This window comes from Macrosteles quadrilineatus, unplaced genomic scaffold, assembly GCF_028750875.1.
Source record: "Macrosteles quadrilineatus isolate MER2022 unplaced genomic scaffold, UCM_ALF_1.0 Scaffold_4__1_contigs__length_99947679, whole genome shotgun sequence".
Taxonomy (NCBI): Eukaryota; Metazoa; Arthropoda; class Insecta; order Hemiptera; family Cicadellidae; genus Macrosteles; species Macrosteles quadrilineatus.
In genome coordinates this window covers 337,650-360,548 of record NW_026542597.1, presented here as the reverse complement: position 1 = coordinate 360,548, position 22,899 = coordinate 337,650, and the positions used below count along the sequence as shown (strand labels likewise).

The 22,899-nt window shown below is 34.3% G+C and overlaps 2 protein-coding genes across 2 annotated transcripts in view; both read right to left on the bottom strand.

The window, feature by feature from the left end:
* Window positions 1-2,659: 2,659 nt before the first annotated feature.
* Window positions 2,660-12,766, bottom strand: LOC128991935 (uncharacterized). The gene is made up of 7 exons (XM_054415224.1): window positions 12,664-12,766; window positions 9,940-10,225; window positions 8,854-8,983; window positions 7,802-8,032; window positions 5,753-5,904; window positions 5,151-5,266; window positions 2,660-4,794 (listed from the first exon to the last, which is right to left on the bottom strand). Exons 1-7 carry the CDS (start codon window positions 12,737-12,739, stop codon window positions 2,702-2,704), a joined length of 3,084 nt encoding a protein of 1,027 aa, XP_054271199.1. The 5' UTR covers window positions 12,740-12,766; the 3' UTR covers window positions 2,660-2,701.
* A 146-nt stretch (window positions 12,767-12,912) lies between these two features.
* Window positions 12,913-22,899, bottom strand: part of LOC128991653 (neuroligin-4, Y-linked-like) — a 31,927-nt gene continuing 21,940 nt past the window's right edge. The window contains exons 2-4 of the mRNA XM_054414731.1: window positions 13,734-13,901; window positions 13,090-13,293; window positions 12,913-13,007 (exon numbers count right to left, since the gene is read on the bottom strand). Coding sequence (XP_054270706.1) covers window positions 12,913-13,007; window positions 13,090-13,293; window positions 13,734-13,901 — 467 coding nt within the window. The remainder of the gene's footprint in view (window positions 13,008-13,089; window positions 13,294-13,733; window positions 13,902-22,899) is intronic.

Here is a 22,899-nt window from a genome sequence, read left to right as displayed (position 1 = left end):
GTAAATCGTCCCCGGGTCCAGGTCATACCATGAGTGTCCAGTACTGTTTGATGCGTTCCAAGAAACTTTGATGATAACTTTTGGGACAGTTGAGACGTTAGGATGAAAGTGTTCTTAACTAAATTCAAGAACTTATAAAGTGCCAAATTCTGGGCAATAAATCACCAAAGTTAAGCAACAGAAAGTTGATAATTCGAATAATCTTCTTGATAGTTTCAATCGTGTTGACCGCTCGTTTATTACATGCTGAAGTAAACAAAAGATATGATTTTACTAGTTTTACTATTGTGCTTTACTTTTTTTTAGCACTTTCAATTGTAACCCTATTGGTCTAACCGTTTAGTCGCTTAACTAAATCCATTCATTTACTTATACATACTTGTGAAGTTCTTTTTTCACTTGTCTACATCTCCATTTAATTTACCTATTTTGTACATACAGGTCAGCTAAAATGACAAAAAATCACTAATAATATGAAATGATAAGCAGGAAATTACTTTAGAATTGACTACAAAATTAATAACGTAACTAGGTACAATATCCGACATAGTTGCTTTGACACAGGGCCTCAGATGCGGTTGCCTTAGCGTATGCTTGTGTATGACAACCCACCCCCCTCTTTGCTTATGGGATAGTTAAGCACTGAAGTTGTGTTATAAAGTCAAACAATTTATGATATTTTATAGCTTAACAGTAAGATTTAAAAATAGATCATTTAGGGCGTTATTTTATCTTTGATAATATATTTTTTTACGTTTCCAGTCTTGATAACCAATGACAAAACCTGGAATTAGCAAGGCCATCTTTCATACTATTCCATCGTTCCCTGCACATTGAGTGGAAGAACGATAACCCACTCCACCGTATCCTGGAAGAGGACTTCGGAGAGCATAATCACGGCTTGGATTCCCTTAAGGGACTGGGAGTTGTCGAAATCTGAGGCTTACTGAGATCTGAGGTCTGCCATGTTATGACATATTGTTTTCTATTGTAATAATGTTACTGTTTCATACTGTAACCCCTGTCAATAGTTTTAAATATTCTCTTTAGGAGATAATGCTTTTTAGGATTATCCCTTTAAATCTATTATGATTTGTGGCTATGCTGGGGATTAAATCCATCACCAAAATTATCATTACCAAAATAAATACCATCTACCATTAGGCTGGTAACAAAATCATTGTAACACTCCTACCCTGTGTGTATTGTATTTTTACTAATTTCGTGAAAAATATCATGCATGGGGCCTGGCTGTTTGCGTACTTGCCAAAGTAAAGCAAACTTGTTTGAAAATATGTTGTAAAAAAAAACACTACTAAACTACATATTACCACTGACATTGATCATTCTCCGTTGCAATAATTTTGAACTATCAAAATATGGGGCTGTTTGTAGACCAGAGGTTTGTATGGTTTTTACAATTCAGACAAGTCATTAAAACAACCAGAGAATTTATAATGCTTATATTTCTCAACAAACATACCACCATTTATGTGCGCTTACCGAATGAGGAATATACACCATCGGATCAGGAATCTAAACATGATCAATTGAGATGAAGTGATTGTGATAAGTGGAGCAATTGCTCGACGGGGCACTAGGCAAGACACCCTCCCCCCCTTTCAAAAAGTTCATTGGATATAGGGTGGAGGGGCTCTCCTATTTTTGCCCAACCTTTAACAACAACCTCCCCTATCAGTTTAAAAGCCTTTCGGCCTTAGCTTTCAAAAAGAGGTCAAAATGCATTGTAAAAAAGCTTGTAATTTTTGTTGTATATTTTTTCACGTACATAAATTTTTACAAAGACGACCTGTTAATACTTAGTTTTAGTTACGTGGGTGATTCTGTAAACCAGTATTGTACTGAGAAGCGCTTGAGAAAAGAGGCATTTTGATTTGATTTCATGAAGGTTTTATTTTAACTTCCCGGTAATCTGTTCAGATAGGGTTCACGTTTCTATTAGATGATATATTTTTGACATAATGTTTACAATTAAATCACAGGGATGAAATTTAATACTCTTTTGAAACTAATTAAAAGTAGTGTTTGTTTTGATTTTATGTAAACAAAATTTGACTTCTTAGAGTAATTAAATAGTAAAAAAATATTTATTTGGCTTGATTATCGCTTTGTATAATATAGTTAAACTCTATGAGCTTGTTGTACCTCATGTATTTAAAGTCTATGATATTATTGTAGAGGTAAAGATGATTTAACCCCTTACAGAAGTCAAACATACTGTTTAATTGTATTCGATACTGTTACATAAATATATAAATCATTTGAAGATTTAGATTTTGATATTTGTATCAGTGAAAGTGCACCATGCCTTACCTGAATTTGTTTAAGTTTACTTTATGTACAGCTTGGTTTTCAACCCATCAGGTGGTGTTTAGTTGCATCTTTAAGAACTTAGCAATACTCAACAATCAACATTCACAAGATATGGATCAAAATAAAATTCATTATTGTGCAATGAAAAAATTTAAATTACGGAGGATAAAAATTGGTTTAGTTTTGAGGGGTTGAATTTTGATAAGCATCGTATTAGTTCGTGTGGTGAGCAGATACCTAATCAATATACAACCATATTAAGTTACATTACAACTATATTTTATTGAAAAAAGACATTTGACATAAAACATTACAAAATCATATGAGGTATTGGATTACTAAAGCAAGTATACGTAAATGCGGCGTGTTACTTATTTAGTCTTTTAATTGTCCCTGTGTTCGATGCACTAGTGCTTGTATCCGTCGTTTCTGTGGATACTGTCTTTTTTACTGGAGTTATTTTAGCTTTCCTTCCCATTCCCATTTCAGGTATTTTTGAAGGCGCTGGAGTCGACGTTGTGGGTCTCGTCGTCGTATCCTTCAACCCAAAAGTCATTGGTTGTGGAGGAGTTACTCTAGGTATATTAGAAGGTCCTTTAGTGTCCTTTTTACTCGTTATAGGGTTCATAGTTGGTTTAATTATAACCCTGGGTTCTACCCTTTTAATTTGGGAGTGTGTAGTTGGATTAGTTGCAGGTCGTATGGGTGAACTTAGTTGTGGAACTGAAGGATGTCTTAGTGCTAGAGGAACGTTACTTTCAGTAGGTTTTAATTTCACAGTCATTTGTGAAGAGTTAAAGGCAGCGACGGGAGATGTATTAGAGGGCTTTCTCCCAAGTGTTGAAACTCTTGGAGGGGGTGGCGGTGGAACTTTCAGAGCGAACTGAGCATCTCTTGAACCATCGTCAGTCCCTCCCGGATCAGGAGATATTTGGGCACTCAAAGGTAATGACCGCCTCTTGGTTGCTTTTTGTAAGTGAAAATCTTCCTCATCTGGATAGTCTGGTAAAACTTTCGGGTAATTTCTCCTCTTTATATTATCTAGGGCTTCTTCGGCTGACAATTCTGAGGTTGATTGTAAATCATCTCTCGACGTAACATTTATATCCCGAATGGGTTTGCCCACAGGATCAGGTGGTCTTTTCTTTTGGACGGTACTGTACAAAACGTCACAAGGACCTTTCTCTGGTGAAAGATAAATGTCAAATAGTTTCGGGATGGATGAGCTTGTCACCGGGTCTGATTTAGAGTGAAAATGAGTGATTTGTGGCAAATCCGAAGCTGTTGATAGCTGCAAGTTTATACTTGTACTTCTTCGTAACGGTTCTTTTCCTTCACTGACAGACTCGTCTGAGTTTAAGGCATCAGACCGCTGCAGAGACGGCCTCTTTAAAATAGTGATCAATGACGTGGCAGGTTTCATACTTTCTTTTTCTGGAGCAGGTGATAAGCTGCTGAGAACCAGTCCTTCGTCCATTGACTTAGTCAACTCAATTGGCGTCTGCTGCAATATACTCGCTGATCGTGTTGCTGGAGTTGCATCAATTGCTACCGACACCTTTTTAACGTTTTTCTTTTGCAGAGCCATAAGACTCCCAAGTTTGGAACCATTAGAATCTAAAGTTTTGTTAGACATTTGATCCGTCTGATCAGCATAGGTGTCACAACTGCCAGATTTGAAGTCTGATTTCTTAGGTTTTCTAAGAAATCTTGGTGAACATCTTTGCACAATTTCTTGAGCAATCCATTCTTTCACTTTCGTATGAGGATCAATCGTTACCGTGCTACTACTGGCTTGTCTAGATATCGCTATTCTTCTTCCTCCTTTTCCTACACTTGCTGTCTTTACACTCTCTGGTTTCACTTGTTCATAAAGACCTTCACTACTTTTCAAAATACTTTTTATTTCAATATTTTTCAAATCCCTTGATTCCAACGCTCTGTTGTTCGAATCACTTTTCATATAATGGTCTCCGGCGTCTTCTTCTTCATTTCCCGCGTTCACACAGCGGTAACGAGTGTTCACTATTCTCTCTCTCACTTTTAATCTGTCTCTCTGGTAGTAGAGTCCTATAAACGCGCACATGTTTACAAGGAGAAAGCATATTCCGACAAATATAACGATACTAAGAGTCACAGAAGACGCCATTGCATTCAGGTGGGAGCTGCCATCGTCAGGTCGTTGGTCGGGCCCTTTGTAGGTAACAGGGTCGTCTACCGGTGGCTCTGGTGGTGGAATGACAGTGACCGCGTGGTAGATAGTCCGTGGAGGTGGAGGATGGTTTGTGTCCGTGCCTTGTGGAGGTCGATGGATATCATGCTGGTCAACCCCAGGAGACAGCCACGGGGGAGGTGTCGGCCGGTATGGGAAGTTAGAGTTATTGAGAGTAATGGGAAGGTCGTGATTCCAGAAAACCATCTGCCGCTGTCTGTAGTATTGCTTGATAGACGGGGGAATCTCTAAAAAAAGATATATATATAATTAGTATTTTCATACAATATAATGTTACTAATTTCGTCTATTTATTTAATAAATAAGCAAATATCCTTCAACTATCTTGGTTATTTTTTAAGTATTGGCTAGTAGTGAAACACTATACGAATGGATATACAAAACAAATTGATAATAGCTAATACATATATTGGTTTAAATGCATGATATTACTGTTTAGTTTATTTGTTGATACAACAACTAACAACTCGAAAATCCTGTACGTAGAGGTAAGTTGAAACATAGACTCTTCTAATTGTTTGGCTGGAATTTTTAACTAACTCAAAAATCTGGTTTCTAAGTTACTCAATAAATATAGGCGTACCTATGCTGTAGTATCTCTGGTTCATAGCATCATACTCAGGCCACTCTAAATCATACTGTCTCCACTCTCGATGGCTTTGAGTCTGGAAGTTGTGTTTTCTAGGAGCATTTGGACTCCTGAAACAAACTTCGAGTTAGCTATTGCACACAGTAATATACAGTTTTTACTTATTTTTGTACATAACTTAGTTTAGTTAGTGCTATTACATATGCAGGGTTTGGTAAAAATAAGACACACCTTTTTATTGGCATCCCACTTTTGGAACACCAAAATAGGGTATCTAAGAGGAAGTTCAAATATGCTAAATATTAAGCCCCGTCAAGTCACAACTCGTATTAAAGGCTATCAGACAAAAAGAATACCGGCGAATGTTAGAGGTTTCTATCTCAAATTATTACAGAATGGCGGCCATTTTTTTCATCGGTCTAAAAGTCATACTTAAAATATGCATCGATGACCTAATTATCTTTTATGGGTTGTAACAGAAAACTTAACTCAATATTACCGAAACAAGAATCTAAAAAGTACATTTGGGTAAGTATGCCACTTTTTCAGGTGACCAGTAATAAGGTGTTTGCTAAGTAATTACTTCAAACTTTTACCCAGTCTTAGCAAAGTTGGTCCAAAGCGTCATGACCACCTCAGACAGTAGTTTCTCTTGTTGGCTGTAGTTGTTGTCTAAGTGAGAACTCTTGGGTTCTAGAGGAACTCCAAACACATATGGCAACTCCTCACCCTGAACTGACTGTTGAATCTGGCAAAAGAATGTGTCAATTAAATATGATAGTTTTAATTATAGCAGTTAAATCACCAATGAAATTGACCCAGTCTTAATCTTTAAGCTATATGTACCCTTAAGCCCAATAGGACTCGTTGCCTTCCATTGGAAAGGATTTTTAAAACTGTAAATCTCTAGAGTGTGTGAATGTACATTTAGTAATTTGTATTGCTAAGAGTGTTTTAAATCAAAACACGTATCAAAAAAATCGGTAACATCGATAGACCGTTGAATTTACTATGTGTGAAGATGTCTAATTCATCAAGTACATTTCTTTTTACTTTTATTAGGAACGTGTGCTTTGTGTTTATTATTTTAAGAAAATTTACTATTAATATTGTTTTTTCCCAAATTAATTACAATTCCTAAAATGTTTGTATTAATTTAAATTATTTATTTCTTCGTTGTAAAGGATTATTTTTAATTAGAGCAATCCTAGCCCATAAAAGCAAGGTCAATATAGAAGAATGGCTACAATAAAAATAGTAATAAAAATATCTATAACAATCAACAAGTTGTACTATTATGTCCAAAAACGTGCTTGGCTTACAACAATATAAGAGCAATATGGGGCACATAATAGTCACATAGCACTGCTTTTATCGTAATACTTACTCTTAATGTACTCTCAATAACACCATTGATATTTCTACTGACCGACAATTATACAGTATATACAAGTTATTTCAGAGATTTTGCTAGTCCTTTAGTTTTTGTTGAATATTTAATTGGGTTTACAATTTATAAAACAATATCGTAAACAGACAATTTATAAGTTACGAAAACCATTTTATTATAAACCATAGACATTTGATCACTCAAGTAATAACAACTCTGTAATTTAAAAGTATGCAATTGAACAAAAATAATATGCACTTTTATGATTATGTTTAAGTGCTTCTTGCACAGAATTCTTTTCCCCTGTAGTCATTTCAACCCGTGGTTCGACTTTTACGCTCATCAATTACAGCAGATAAAAACAGGGTACAAACAAAACCATATTATTTCCAAAACGGCTTGTAACAACGATTTTCACTTTTTCACTACTACTTTTAAAGAAATTGAGATTCTTTCTGTTTTTTCCATTAGGGTTTAGCATTAGGTAATAGTTTTATGCCAAAGTAAACCCCCCTTTATGTAGTTTATTTCGTATGTCTCAGTACTTTGGGGATTAAGTTTTGGTGAGATACGGCTAAGTAAAATAATCAGTATTTGATAGACACTATTTTCCCCTATATCGAATAATCTTCAGTGTAATATTTGCTTAATAATTACAACTGAAGTTTTTATTCCTTTGTACTGTATTTTGTAATTTGCTACTGTGGATGGCATGTTATAAACACACGTGATAATTCTTTTGTCTATTTTGTCCTTGTTATTTTGTTCAACCAACATAGTTACTTGGCAACCTATAAGGCCAATGTTAAATTTTGAAATTTTGAAATGAGTTCTGTATAGAAATTTGAATTTTCCTGAAGTAGTGGCTGTCACTAATTTTTAGGACTAAATGTTCCTAATTCCAAAATTTAGTCAAATTCCTTCTGCTGGATTTTAAGATATATATTACAGGCAGACAGATAAACAGACATAACTCGTATTAGAAGATAGGATATTCTTAATGAATTACTTCCCATTCCGTAAATGGACGCAATCTATTTATAATATTTAACATTCATGTGTGTTATTGTGTAAGCTATTTAAGTAGAGCGACGAAAATTATATTCATCATTACAATTACTTCAAGGTATCTAGGATTTCTTAGTGTCAAATTTCAGACATTCTTCAAAACTCAAATATCTTATATGAATACTTAAGTCCCTATAAAATATTAGAAGACCGGCATTTCTATAAGCTTTGTAAAGCCCATACTTACCCAAGGATGTAGGTCAGCGTACTTGGTGAGATGCTTGAAGACATAGAAGTACGACTTGCCATTGACGTCAGAGTGGAGGTCCATGGTGCGGACTATGGGGGCGGCGACCCGAGCGTCGCTGAGAATCTCCAGGAGGGTGTTGCGGTGACTCTCGGCAGCCGAGAGAGAGGAAGCCTTCTCCCAGGTCCGGTAGTAGTAGATGGTCTTACTTTTAGCCAATTCTGGCTGTTTCTGGAGTGACATTAAAATTACTTGCTTACATATCTTGTAGTTAATACTTATTTTATGTTTTTTTGAAGGCTCAAATTGAATTTTTTTAAGGGAGTAAATTCCTAGAAGATTGTCTTTACCAGCTAGAGATTCCAATGTAGTATGGTGTCAATAAATATTATAATAGAGTTGTTCATGTATAAACAATTGAGGGGAACAGAATCAAAACAATTTGAGAAGAAAATTTGAAATAGATATTGTAAAGAAGACACCATCTGATCCCGATTTTGGCGAAGGGTGTTCTCTTAAACAAGGCCACAAATACTTATTAAGGGCTCTGAATATGCGTGTTGAAACACCAATTCATCGTTTCATTACCTTGCTAAAGGGTGTTTGTTATATGGTTGGATTGATGACACATGGCATCCAGGGAAAACGTCACAGCTCTAACCACTAGACCAACCTTGGCCTACTTAGCAATACGAAACAATTATAGCGTTGTATATGGGAGCACATTAGTGAAATTCTTTTACGTAACCTAGACCCATCGGTCAATAGTTTCAAAAGTAAAAATGTATTGAATACAGTTTACCTATAGAAAATAACAACAACAACCTACATGCAAATGTATATGAAATGTACAACTCTACATCAGGTTCATTTGGACGTCAATTTATTAGCGTAGCGTCAGCCCTTACCTTAAATAATGTTTTTTTTATCGTCAGTAAATTTAATATTCATACAAAATGTCACTAATTAAAAATGAGACAATCTACAAATATATTACAGTAAGGAACTATTGGTCCACAAAATAAAATACATTTGACTATTTTTGTGTTTACCTCGAACTTGGCATTAAGATATTCATCCAGTTTCTCGTAGAACTCGTTTTCAATCATTCCATGTACAAGTTCTACATCGTTTAGAAGATAATAGCTTTCCATCTCTGTCAGGCCCCCCATTAGGTCGTACCTGAAACATAAATTAAACATACTTTAAGTAGTTCTACTCAATGACTTACACTGTTCCTTATGCTTAAATTAAATGCTCTAAATTAATATCTAAATATTTCTAAATATGCCGATGTGTACATACGATTCAGCAATACAATAATAGTGAAAAACCTTTGGATCTAAACCAGCATTAAATGTGTTTGTTTTTCTAAAATAAATATGTAATATGAACATACACTTTAATAAGGAACACTGTAGTCATTGAGGCACAGCAAATTTAAGAAAAAATATAAGAGCCCTTAAAACATTGGATGTGTTTCTAGTAGGTGATTAGCATTTTGGACTTCGGTAAGGGAGGGACAGGTTCGTTTACCACCATTTCCACAACATGCATTTGGACCACTTTCTCCAAAAGCGTTTTGGTACTTTCTCCTTCCATTCCTAATGTAAAAATGCCACCGGAGCAAGAAAACTAATATTTTTTGTATTTTCATACTACGATTAGTTTTAATGATTTAACTTTTCCTTAAAGCATGTTAAGAAAATGTTATGAACTTTTTAAGCCAAGTAAATTCTTAAATACAGGTACTACTGGTGAAATAATTATGACATGCATAATACATCTTATCTTATCTTATCTTATAATATTATAAATGTGAAAGTTTGTTTGTTTGTTTGTTTATTTTTATGTTTGTTTGTTTGTTTGAAGTTCGATCATGCATTAACTAAGGAACCGATTGGGCTTAAATATGGCATGATGATAGCTCACATTCCCGATTAACATATAGGCATATTCTTATTTCAAAAATCATTTCGGGCTCTGCTCAAGTATAGCTGAAATACGCATTTTATACTTATACTGCAACCCCGTACCAAAAACGGGTTCTTTGCTAGTGTAATATAATGTAAAAAACATTTTTGAAAACCCTTAAAAACTTAAAAAAAATTTGTAAATTTAATTTATTTTATACCCACTGTTGGAACAGATTCTTGTACTCGCTCATGATGAGAGAGGGGTCATTAGGGATGACCTGGCCGTCTACCACGGGGCCGAATCTAGTCTTGAAGGGTGGCACATGAACTGTGACGGAGGTGAGCTCGTGCAGGCGCTTCCTACGAAGGCAGCTGGCCATGGCATCCTGGGAATCCGGACAGTTAAGAGCCTGAGCGACCTGGATGGTGGCCTGGACTGGGTTAGAGGTAAGTGCCCAGTCGGATAAAGCAGTCCCACTCATCAGAATAGCCCGCTTGAACAACCCCCCTGAAAAATATAAATCATGTTACTCTTATATTTTAGTTAGAGATTAAAGGATGTAGTCTTGATTACGAAAATATGGTTGGTGGATGTTTATTATATTGAAAAAAGTAAAATTTCAATACTAGAATATAAGAAGAAAAAATTAATAAGTCTTAAGAAACCCCATAATAGGCAAAACACAGTACAAATGTCTTATGACTTATTTAAGTAAACGAAACTATAATTAACTATAAGTATCTGGCTAATAATGAGTCACGAAAATGTAGGTTTAATGTCTTAGCAGAAAGGTGTTAGCCTATCATGTGGTCTTCAATAATAATTGTTCATGTTTTTCTTGTTATTTTAAATTAAATAATCACAAAATACTTCCTCTTTCTGGTATTATGTTATTAATTTTTCTTTTTTAAATAAGTTAGATTTTGTAAATAACTCTAAAATCGATACATTTGTGTTTTACAACTTATTTGATCAGTTGAGATGTTTTTGGACATGCAAACAGTTCTTAAAATAAGCTGAAGTAACTAGACTAAGTAGTATGTAATATGACATTAAATTTATTGAATAGTCGCATACCAATTTCTATTTATTAACAGGGTATTTCCAATTTAAGTTTCATCGTATTGTTTTAATACTTTCAATTTAATTACATTTATCAATTTTGTTTTTGTACTAACTCGTTTTATGTTATTTTGACTTTGAAGTTTTTTCAATTGACACTATTTTGAAATGTTTGAAGTTTTATAAAAGGTTTTTTGAGTATTTTGATAAAAAAAAAAACTACCTTAAGGTGTAGCCTACACCCAGTTACACGATAACCAAGGGGATTTGAGATATTAATTGTTTGCAAAGTTACCAAATGACGGATTGGTTAAAAATAGAAAATCCATCGGGATAACAATTTTGACTTACCAAATTAAATTAAATTATTTAATTGATTAATTAAATTTGAGGCACATTTTTTACTTACCATGATATGGACAACCTGGCTCCGTAAAGTCCGCTATATATTTTTCTGACGCCCAGTATGGTGTGTTCACCAATCTCACAAGGATCTCAACAGATTACCTTAAATTGATTTAAAGAGGCTTAAAGTGTTCTCTAAAATATGGTATTGTATAAAATACCCCCGCCGCAGCAAACCTGCAGACTAAGCGAATTTCCATTTGCCTGATTGGATTTACATTAAAATGTCTCCTTAAAAATATCACATTTATTCCCTATTTAAATCGAATCAGTTTAACACATACTTAGGTTTGCTGCAACAGGGAGGATTAAAGTGTTTTTATGTAAAATGTTAATAGTTAGTAAGAAATAAAAACATTTTCCAAATTTGGGCAAAATATGTTAATAAATAAGCAAACTACAACAGTTTACTTATCCTCCATAAGAATAACATGGGAATTTTAAATTTACAATTTTTTTGAATTTTCTCCATAACCATTAGGCGCATTATAACACTTCAATATACTAAATTATATGTTTTTTTAAGCTCTACAAAATAGTTTGGAAAGAAATTGCAAAAATTTTAATTTTTTTGGGTCAAAAATGGGAAAAACCCATTTTTACCCCATAAAAGCCCCCATTAACCCCCGTTCCCATGGCCCGATCATGCTGGTTCGCGAACTCGTTCGAATAAACGTAGGTTTACACGTTTGTACCAAATTTCATCAAAATCGGATCATTTTTGCTCGAGTTATCGCGCTAACGGACACATATATATATAAATATATATATAAATATATATATAAATATATATATATATATATATATATGAATTTGAACGGTTGCTGTTTTTGGCCTCTAGGGACCTCAAAACGAAAAAAAAAATCGGTCCCGGGTCCAGGTCTTACCATGAGTACTACGGTAATAGCTTATTCCCTATATGGGAAATTCGCTAAAAATAAATAATCCCTAGTAGGCCTATGTCATAGCTTACGCCATAATATAATACAAGAATTCCACGACGATTTCCTACATGCTTCCTACATCCGCAATTGATGTTTATTACTATCAACGAAAAAAGTTTGGTAATAACTTCTGGTATAAATTTACCTGTATAAAACATTTAAGGGAAAACAAAATATTTGTTTAAACGTATTATAAAGTTTGACATAGATATGAATGTCAATATAAGCAATGCTTACTTTAGCAATGTAAGCTGGAAATACACGCTCAGTGCTATCTTTGAAAGGATGCGATCTTTTGGTAAAACGGAGAATTTCTCGGAAACTGTTTCGACAGATACTCTGAGCTTTAAATTGGTTTTGCGTTTCACATAAAATTGACTCTCTGTGCCTTGACATTTTCTACATTTAAATTGTCTTGTCTTGTGTGTGTCGTATTAATGGATTTATATGGCCCGTTTTATTATGCTATTAGACTACACTCCGAGGATCTTCCCCAAACCTAACCACTACGTATGACTACTACTTGTTCCATACCTCGATTGCCCTCAGCTTGTGCCAGAGGTGAGATCATGAGATAGCTGACGCAGGCGGCGCCTGTACCATGTCCCATGAGAGTCACACTCCGAGGATCTCCTCCAAACTTAACTACTAAGTACGACTACTGCTTGTTCCATACCTCGATTGCCCTCAGCTTGTGCCAGAGGTGAGATCATGAGATAGCTGACGCAGGCGGCGCCTGTACCATGTCCCATGAGAGTCACACTTCGCGGATCTCCACCAAACTTAACCACTAAGTACGACTACTGCTTGTTCCATACCTCGATTGCCTTCAGCTTGTGCCAGAGGTGAGATCATGAGATAGCTGACACAGGCGGCGCCTGTACCATGTCCCATGAGAGTCACACTCCGAGGATCTCCTCCAAACCTAACCACTAAGTACGACTACTGCTTGTTCCATACCTCGATTGCCCTCAGCTTGTGCCAGAGGTGAGATCATGAGATAGCTGACGCAGGCGGCGCCTGTACCATGTCCCATGAGAGTCACACTCCGAGGATCTCCTCCGAACTTTGCAATGTTCACTCTGACCCACTCTAGCGCCGCCACCTGGTCAAACAGACCAAAGTTGCTGGGCACGTGGTCACTCACTCCCGGCTTCAGGAAACCTAGAAAGTTATTTCAACTTAATCGCTTTCATAGTAAACAGGGACATCATTGAAACCTATTTCGTCTTTATGATAGTTGTATATAGCTTTATTTCTTTTTTACGAAATATTGTAGGATTCAAAAGCTTCGGGCATGTAAATAATGCGTTTTACATACCCAATATTGACACAAAATATTTGCTATTTTGGTATATTTAAAACTAAGCTGTGTTTATAAAAAAGTAAAGTTTTATCATTGAATCAGTATATATCTCCAATATACAGAGATAGTTATCGTTCTGGGTTTATTCAATTGACTCTTATTTTATTATTTTAACATGAATATTCTACCGCTTTTAACATGATAAAGAAAATATTTATTTGCCATCTGTTATTATATCTTACGACTTCTCAATCAGCATTAGAGACTATATTTACGTTCATTGTTATTCTAAACTAACCAAGTATGCCAAGACGAAAGTTGATAGTCACAACCACCACCTTGCCGTAGCTTGCCAACACACTTCCATCGTACAGGTTCCCGGAGTTCCACTCAAAGCTCTCCCCATGGATGAACACGATCACCGGTAAGTTGCTAGGCTGTCTCTCCTCCCATTGATAATGATTCTCTGGAACAAAACATACTATTTATGTATCTATTATAAAGTATTTTTTGTTCATAAGTATTTTTGTGGATGCTACATTTTGTATGTAAATGAAACGTAAGATGCATAGTGCCAGATGAGACCAGTGTGTTTACTCGTATAAAGCAGCGCAGGTACTAAGTCCAGAACTGTTTTATTATTGCATGACAATACCGCGTGTTTTGCGTCCTATATTGGATACTTAACTTAATTTATAAAATCCCTTATATAGTTTTGGTTTAAAATCTCTTGAAAACGTAAATTTCCACTTTCTTGTTGTTAAAATCATGTCTAGATTATGTACTAACTATTTATTAATCACTTTTAATTACTTTTTTGGTTTCACAACTGATCAGACAATTTACTGAAATAACCATCCCCTCTGTTTTTTGGCACAGACCAAGTATTGTGCGTCACGTTACTTCAGGTCAGGTCAACGAATGTCCTAAGCCCGCAGGACTTGCGCTATTTCTGATATTTAATTATTTTATGACCCAGACGATATACCATTTAAAGTCACAACTCTTAGCTTGGAGAATTCCCTGAACGTACTGTGACAAACAAGTTCAATCATTCCCAACCTCTGTCATCATTGGGATTACCCCCACAGTCCACCGATAACAGTCCTAAATGATAAAGTTCTAAAGCGGGGTCTTTCCCAAGGCACAGAAGACAAAAGTGTGTGTGTCTTTGGGGGTTCAAGGGCAGTGGATGCAATATGGTGACACGGCCTTGTCCATCCTGAACAGGTATGATCGAAAATAGCCGTGATATGTAAGGAACTGGATAAGGTAATAATCCACACCCCCTTCCTCCCCCTCACCCGATTTACTCAATCTAGAATTTCCTTAATCAGTGATTGTTCGGCTTTCCCGTGTTTCCTGTGTCAAGTCTTTTCTTGGTCAGAATCATGATCTCAGTTTCGCTCAGAGCGAGTGAGATACCGTGGTCTGCCATATACCATTATTGCCTATTATTGTCATTCTTTAATTATTGATACCATCTCTATTTATACCTAACCATAGATCAGATATACTTACCAAGGGCATCTATATATATAATAAGCTATGCCGATTTTGTAAACAGAACTCCTCCCTCATTTTTGGACCGATTTTGATGATTAAAGTGTCAAAAAAATTTCCCTGATGTGTAGTTTTGCAAAGTCTTTTTCGTTTTTTGAAATCTTTATTAGTTTGGGCAGGATCTTCCATCAAACTTGGATTTTCTCCCATAAGATTAACTAGGGGGAATCTAAATATTTAATTGGAAACTATGTCTCCACTAATTTTTAAGAAGGGATCAAAAGTAAACATAAATAATTATCGACATATCACCTTACTCTCAAACATACAAAAAAAAATTTGAAATGGTCAGGCCTATGTGTGATAACCTAAGTAGATTTCTTGAAAATAATTCTTTCTTTCACAATTACCAATTTGGCTTCAGAAAAAACATGAACACTCAAACAGCTCTATCAAATTTTGTTAATAAAACCATGTTGGCCTTGGATGAATCACAGTATGCAGCTGGTGTTTTCTGTGATTTACATAAAGTGATTTTATTTTCAGATTTTAAGGTAAACATTTATTTTCTCTAACTTCCGTTTTTTTTCGATTGAAATAATTATTAACCTTGAAAAAGTACTGATTTTTTTGCTAAATTCATTCATTGAATTAACAAATAATTCACTTGAAACGGACATGATAACTTACACCCTACTATACTATTAATCTTGCTATATATGTCAAGATTACAGTATGGCTAAAAGAAATTGTGGAATCGCTTGACCACGATGTATGCATGTGATGGTATTTGATGATGATTTGATTTTAATGCTTGATTGATTCAACGTTTGATTTCTAATCCGGAGCATCCGATTGCTAAAACATCAGGCATTCATCGTACCCGGGTATTCAAAATGTCATTAAACCAGCATCCAACCACAAACGTTCTACATATGTTTTAGTTCATTGGAGATTAAAAGTCGTGTAGAAAGCACTTTAATCTTTGATCTATTTTTAATCACTATCCAGGCCTTTAGTCCCATTGTGTACGTTTGATAATTAATGTCAGGTAAGTGTCATACAAAATTTTATTGAAATGGGCTCTAGAACTGTACTTCAAATACAGTATTTACTGATTATTGGTTTCATGAGCACTTACACGTCCCATTCTTTATCAAAAAACTCCACGCAAAATCTCCGAAAATTAAGGGTTCAGCCCGTATTTGTAAGCAAACATAAATCCTTCAATTTTATGAGTAGCTTTTAGGTAGAAGCTATGAGCAACTAATCAAAATATTCCATACGCACCCTAAATGATGTCCTTGTATCTTAAAGCAATGGTAGTATAGGTACAAATGTCATTTTTTATATATGTTGAAAATCTTAAATCTATATCTAAATCTATAAAAGAGGAAGTATGTATGTATGTATACATCCACTAGACGATTTGAAGTGAATATATTAGTTGGGGTATTGAAAATAAAAATAAATTACAATTTGTTTTACAACCAAATAAGATTTAACGATTGTCGAACCCTAAAGAGGGTTGAGATGACCTGGATGGGTTAAGATTGGTGCACAACGTGTCCAATGGACAGGATAATTGGACAGAATGAATCAGATTCAGTCAAAGTCTGATTGGAAACCTGACAGTCTAAAGGCTGAAAAGAAATGTCACAGGAGATAGGCTTAACATGTTCCACCTACTTCTTGATAAAATGAAACCGAAACACCTCAAGGATATTTTCCAGCTTTATCAGACAATTTTAGAGAGCTTGTTGCAAAAGTGCAAATATATTTAAATCAAATATGATATGAAATAACAATTGATTTATATTATTGTTAATATTTTTTCCAAAATCAATAATTAATATGACATATTTGTTTGTAAAACAAAGCCACTTTGTTTAGTATATAAAGGATTTTTCGTCGTGCTGTAGCAAAAACAATCGTTTTCACAGTAATGTATGCGTCTAAAGTAGCATTTTTACTCCCTAGAAAGTAAAAGGCTAGTCCCTAACGAGTAAAGATCAGCTGTTGTAAACCCACTTGTAAACTTAGATTGTCAGCAATCGTATGGATCGAAACGATGTATATATTGATTTAATCTTTCATAGTTTTTTTTTTCTTTCTTGTCAATGGTTCGATATATCCATTGTATAATTTTAACAATCGTAATAGACCAAATTATTGAATCACTTATTAACAATCTGGTTATTTGCGTTAGCAAAATTGTTGAAAACACATTGGAAGTAGTTTTTAGTGGTCATATTTGCATGATAGGTATTTTCTTTTTGTAATAATGTTAGCTTAAAAATGGTATAATATGACGAAAAATATAGTTCATAGAACGGGTAAAAAGAGTCTCGATCATTTCGATCTTGAAACTTAAGCTATGGTTGAAAGGAGTCGCCTTATGCCCTAGTGATGACATATACTATTGTTTGCAAATAAGAAACCCGTTGTTCCTTAAAATAAACCTTACGTCTTATAAACAATAAAGTATTTCAACTGCTAGTAAAACTAAGAAATCTTACTATGACCCCACTATTAGTTACTCATCCAAGGAATGCAGATTGGTATCGATATTATTAAGTAAATTGACTATAGACTTTTGTAAAAGTAAAGTCAGACACTAGATTAAATTTTAGGTACCCTTTAGTTTTTCAAATCAGAATACCAATGAGCTATGTATGTTTGCAGTAAATTTATTTTTGAAAACGTTACCAAAGAAAGGAATGGAACAAAAAGAATATCCACGGAACCAAATTTCAATCATCAGTCTGTGAATGTCCCTTTCAAAAGCCAAGATAAATTGAAATACTTGTAAAGTGAACGGCTTTGATACACACACTGCTATTTGATACTTCATTGCTCACTGATGTTCTCTAGTGGAGCAAAGCGAGAAATGAAAGTGTGTTTGATTGAAGTGTAAAACATTTTTGTAAGTGTAAAATAAGTACATTTTTCTGTAAACATATTTTTACGCCCTGCGCCTTAAACATTGTGATTTCTTGCATTCGGACGTATTATACAGGTTGCCTGGCTATGATATGGGACTTTAGGAAACTATATGTCAAGGTTATTAAACTACAGACGTAAAGGTTTCAATGTTTAACTCAGATGATGTAAATTGTGTTGTGTTTTATTTATTAGTAAATGTATGTTAGTGTTTAACCATATCGTAAGTGTAATTTTGACAAAACAGTATATAGTTTTTTATTGTAATGCTAATAACCGATTTTTAAATATTGCCACTCTTACGTGATTATTTCAACATTAATAGTCGAAAGGCCAACATCAAAAGTCACATACAGGCTACTAAAACGATTCAACACCGTGCAACAGGATTAAACCATCACACCATGTGTTTGAGTTCGTTCTGTGTCTGAGGGTGTTTCAATGTTTTGTTTGGTTTTGTTTGCGAAATTGATTTACGAGCAAACCGTTTAACAAACCAATTATTGGTAGTAATTGAACTAAACTACCTGTAGTAATAGTAGAGTGTGCAATCGAAGCGTGAGGTTCATGTCGTAATCAGCACAGAACAATTGTTGATTACATTAACAAGGTATACGCGACTAGCGCCAACCATTTAATTCTCAGTAAAGTTAACACTTGTACTATACTGGCTCACACCTAATTTTGTAAATGCGTTCCAAGTACAGACAGAAGGCTATTTCACAGTCGTTTTGGTAACTACCAAGAAGCACAGAACTGTAAGTCAATACTACCTTTATCTTCCAGTTTTTGATAATGCATATAGAATATTTATAGAAGCATATAAGACCTGACCCCTTTCATTATTTGTTAGTTGTTCCTAGGGGGAGTGGAAATACTAAATATATTTCCCTATAATAATCCAAACCAAAGACAATCAAACGTATATACAAACTATAACCTCTCCCATTCAATGACATGAAATTCAAATTAAACGGCCAAAACACCAATGTGAAATTTTTAAATAAAGTAGAGCTAACCAAACAAAATTTCACGGCAAATATATTTTTACAAAATGAGGAACAGCACATTCTCAGCAACTAGTTCAAGTAAAGAACTCTAAAGGAGAGTAGAACTCTCACAATAGGTAGTAAATGTGGCTCGGTTCCAAAGCATATTCCTGGCGACAATGGTCCCCTTATTCAGGTCTGGGCGAGTTGTTCTTTGAATTGGCCTTTTTGTTATCAAATGGATATAAACTATTGAATTTATTTATTCAAATTGAACAGACATTTTTGGTTGTTGGCATAACCAAATGGTAGCTTGATTGTATACATCGGCTGCATAGTATAGTGTACTAGTATACTAGTATAGTATTGACTGCAGTATAGCTCAACTTTCAAGCATATATAGCAGCGGTTTATTTCCAAATACACTTTCATCAACTGGTTTACTTGTATATGTTTAAAAATGGTTTTCAGCTAGCAGGACTTAAAACCATTTAGTCGGTTCTACTCAATGCTAAGCTTTTTTATAACTAATAAACTGGATACTCAATTTTCCAAAAGAATATAGTCGAAACAAGATGTTTTACATTTCTAACCTACACATATTAAAGATAAGTGACACATAAGTCTTGGACCAAAATCTTATTAGGCTTACTTAATGTATTGTTTTCCTTTGTCCATTAGCCTATTAGCCTCATAGGTCTGATTGTTAGACCAACTAAGTCAGAATATGCGTGAATAGGCAAGTGAGAGTCGATTAATACAAAATTTAGGCTTTTGAAGGAGTCTTTTTTTAAGTAGCACCCATTATTGAGGCCCGGCTAGCTTGTCATTCCTCTGAGGTATCAATTGGGCTACTAAATTCAGCATTAGGCCTACAAATAAAAAATAGAATTCTATAAAAATGCAAAAAACGTTTTCATAGTAATGAAGTTATATATTTCAAATCGGTAAATTTGAATGAATCAAGTACAAACAATTTAGGATATTGAAGCGTTATTATGTGCCTAATGGTTACGGAGTAAATTCCAAAAAACTGTAAATTTAAAATCCCTATGTTATTCTTATGGAGAATAAGTAAACTGTTCTAGTTTGCTTGTTTATGAACATATTTTGATCAAATTTGGAAAATGCATTCATTTCATTCCAAACTATTAACGTTTTACAAAAAAACATTTTTACCCTCCCTGTTGCAGCAAACCTAAGTACTCGTTAAATTAATATTATTTAAATAGGGAATAAATGTGATATTTTTAAGGAGACATTTTTGTGTAAATCCAATCAAGCAAATGGAAATTTGCTTAGTCTGCAGGTTTGCTGTGGCGGGGGTATTTAGTTTTAAATCTGTCATAAATTATGTCGGTAAGCAACGCGTTTTGCGCTAAATCATGTAATTTTCATTATTTTTCACAAAATAAATAAATAAAATTATTTATGATAAACTATAACAGATTATTTGAGAAATTTCGGTATCTTTACATGATTTAATAATTATTTAGTCTTCTTCTCATATATACATATATAAACAAATCAATATGCGTAAAACAAGGTAAAGGATACGTCCAAACAACTGACAAACAATTAGAACTCTTATTTACAAAATCAATCTTGCACAAATATCAAAGATCTATTTGTTGTGTAAGGGGTGAATGACCCTTAGAAAGCTGCACATACTGGCAGGGGCCCAGGTTTGTTACTTCAATTTATTTGTAGTGCAACAGTACCTAATACAACAATTCAAATACTTTGTATGACCTTAAGAAAGTGTCCCCCTAAGTGGGATGTTAGATCGCTAAGATTGAGAAAAGGATTTGGTAATGATTATTAATAAGCTCCTTCGTTTTTTTACGGTTGTATTAAAATTCTCCGACCTATTTACGCTACATAAAAAGGCAATTCAGTCTCAATAATTTATGCATTGCAGTTATGCATGATTAATTATTTTACATTTGAGTATTATGCTATTATACTAGTTGATGTAAATTGATCTAATTGGTTTAAAATGTGTATTTTACGATCAATAAATAGTTATTTAACCTTTTGAATGGTGAAATGTACACTATAAATTGAATAAAATCAGTGACTAGAGTTGGAACATTCAGACTAATGGGGTCCTAAATGATGAGGAACTATTATATGCAAACATAAAGATAAATAACATCTTTCTAAAAATATATATTATCCCTTACTAGGTAAAACATAAAATATTGTTTCTACATCTTTACTAGACAGATCTATTGGACCTGCACGGTAAGGAATAATACCGTTGCACTCGAGAACCGTAAGTTGTAAATAACTTAATGAAATATAAAGAATTACATTTTAAATATTGTGATGGCATATAAACTTTTGGGAGTCCTCGGCATCAATCTACAAGTCCTCGTACATTATAGGACCCAGTTATGAAACATTGCTACTACGGAATTTTGGCAACACCGCCCAATATACTTCCGGCGCGCGTAATTTCCGGTGAAATATTAACTTGTCATAAATAATTACACTTAGCGACATACGCAACGTTAGCAAAATAAAGCAAACTTTGTTGTGGAGTTGTTTAAATGTGTACTAAATTTAATAATTATAGTTTGTAGCAATAATTTGTATGTGCATGTACTTAAAAATCATATCTTAAAGGTTATCTTTCTTGAAAGGCTGACACACCTGTGGACGCACTGTATGCATTTTATTTTAGGAAAGCAAAATTGACGGAATTTTAATGCAATAATTAAATATAGTTAATAACCTACGTCTGTCAGCAAGTGAAAAAGACGGCTAGTTATTCACAAGAATAACTTTTTATTAGTACGTTTCTATTACGTTTTAAAATAACATAATATATAATACATGAGTGTTATTGGTAATACTGGAATATTTTTCTTGTTCCTTTCATAATTCAAATAATTATAAAAAACGTTTAGCCATTTTTACTATGTTTTAAGGGGATAGCGTTTGATTAAAATATTATACATTTCAACGCAATACCGCTAAGGGCAGCAAACGCAAGAACTATTTATACCAATGAGAAATGTACATAAATAATCAGAACTGTTTATACTTTACTGGGCTCATATCTACTCATTCGAGTATAATTAATAACTAAAGAAATTATATTTTCTTACAGTTACCTGACAAAGTGGGCTTTCTTGTACTATTTACAGCACGCAAAGTAGTTAACTGCTGCATTTACTTATTTTGTCCGCACTCATTTTTCCGCATTCCAGTATTTCAACCAAACAATACAAAACAGCGTGCTTTTATTAGGCACGTTGCTTGAAAATAAGTTGGCAACACTAAAAGATACTACGACTACGATCAGCTGGTGCAGTGTTTCACAATTTGGGCAATGCTTGGATTTAACCCTAACCTAAAATCGTGTTGAAAAGTGTTTGTAAGAATTAATTATATGCTTTATAGTAACTGTGGGAAAAATATAATGTTCAACGTAAGTGCAAATTGTGCCATTGCTAGCTTTGAGAAACTTTCCACACTCGCCTATGGCTCGTGCATAAACATTTTCTCATGTGCAGCAAAGTGCCACTTTGCACACTAGTTACACAAATAACTATAGGACTACCCTTCTATTGCTCTTGCATACTTTCCATAAATGCAGTAAAGCTCAATAATTAAATATCATCATCAAGAAATCATTTGATACATTTCAGTTGAATTCAAAATAGTTTCTTCCCACATACGAGAACCAGGGAAGGAAACAGAATGTTTACAATCAGTCGTGCCACAATTCCAGCTGAACGGGTGCCAAGCCCCTTGCTACGTCAGATCTGAAGTGCTGCCAACTAAACAGGTCCAAATTAAGCGTCTGGCAAACAATTTTCTCTTTACTATTCACATAACGTGGTTCCGAATCGGGATGTCTCTCGCTCAAATGCAAAGAAAATACGTATTTTCCAACTGAGGTCTTTCTCCGTTTTAAAAGATCTTTTAGGTTTAATATTAATTTAAAATATCTAATATTTTTTGTTTGTTACGTACAATATATTATTTTCAGACACTTTGAGCAGTATCCACAGGTGA

Bases quoted from the DNA above. Each gene is read 5' to 3' on its own strand.
- LOC128991935 (XM_054415224.1), bottom strand. From the start codon at position 12,739: ATGGGACATGGTACAGGCGCCGCCTGCGTCAGCTATCTCATGATCTCA. The intron at 8,033-8,853 runs GTAAACACAAAA...ATGTCACTCCAG, and splicing joins ATCTTAATGCCAAGTTCGAG to AAACAGCCAGAATTGGCTAA. The intron at 5,905-7,801 runs GTAAGTATGGGC...TTCTTTTGCCAG, and splicing joins ACGCTGACCTACATCCTTGG to ATTCAACAGTCAGTTCAGGG.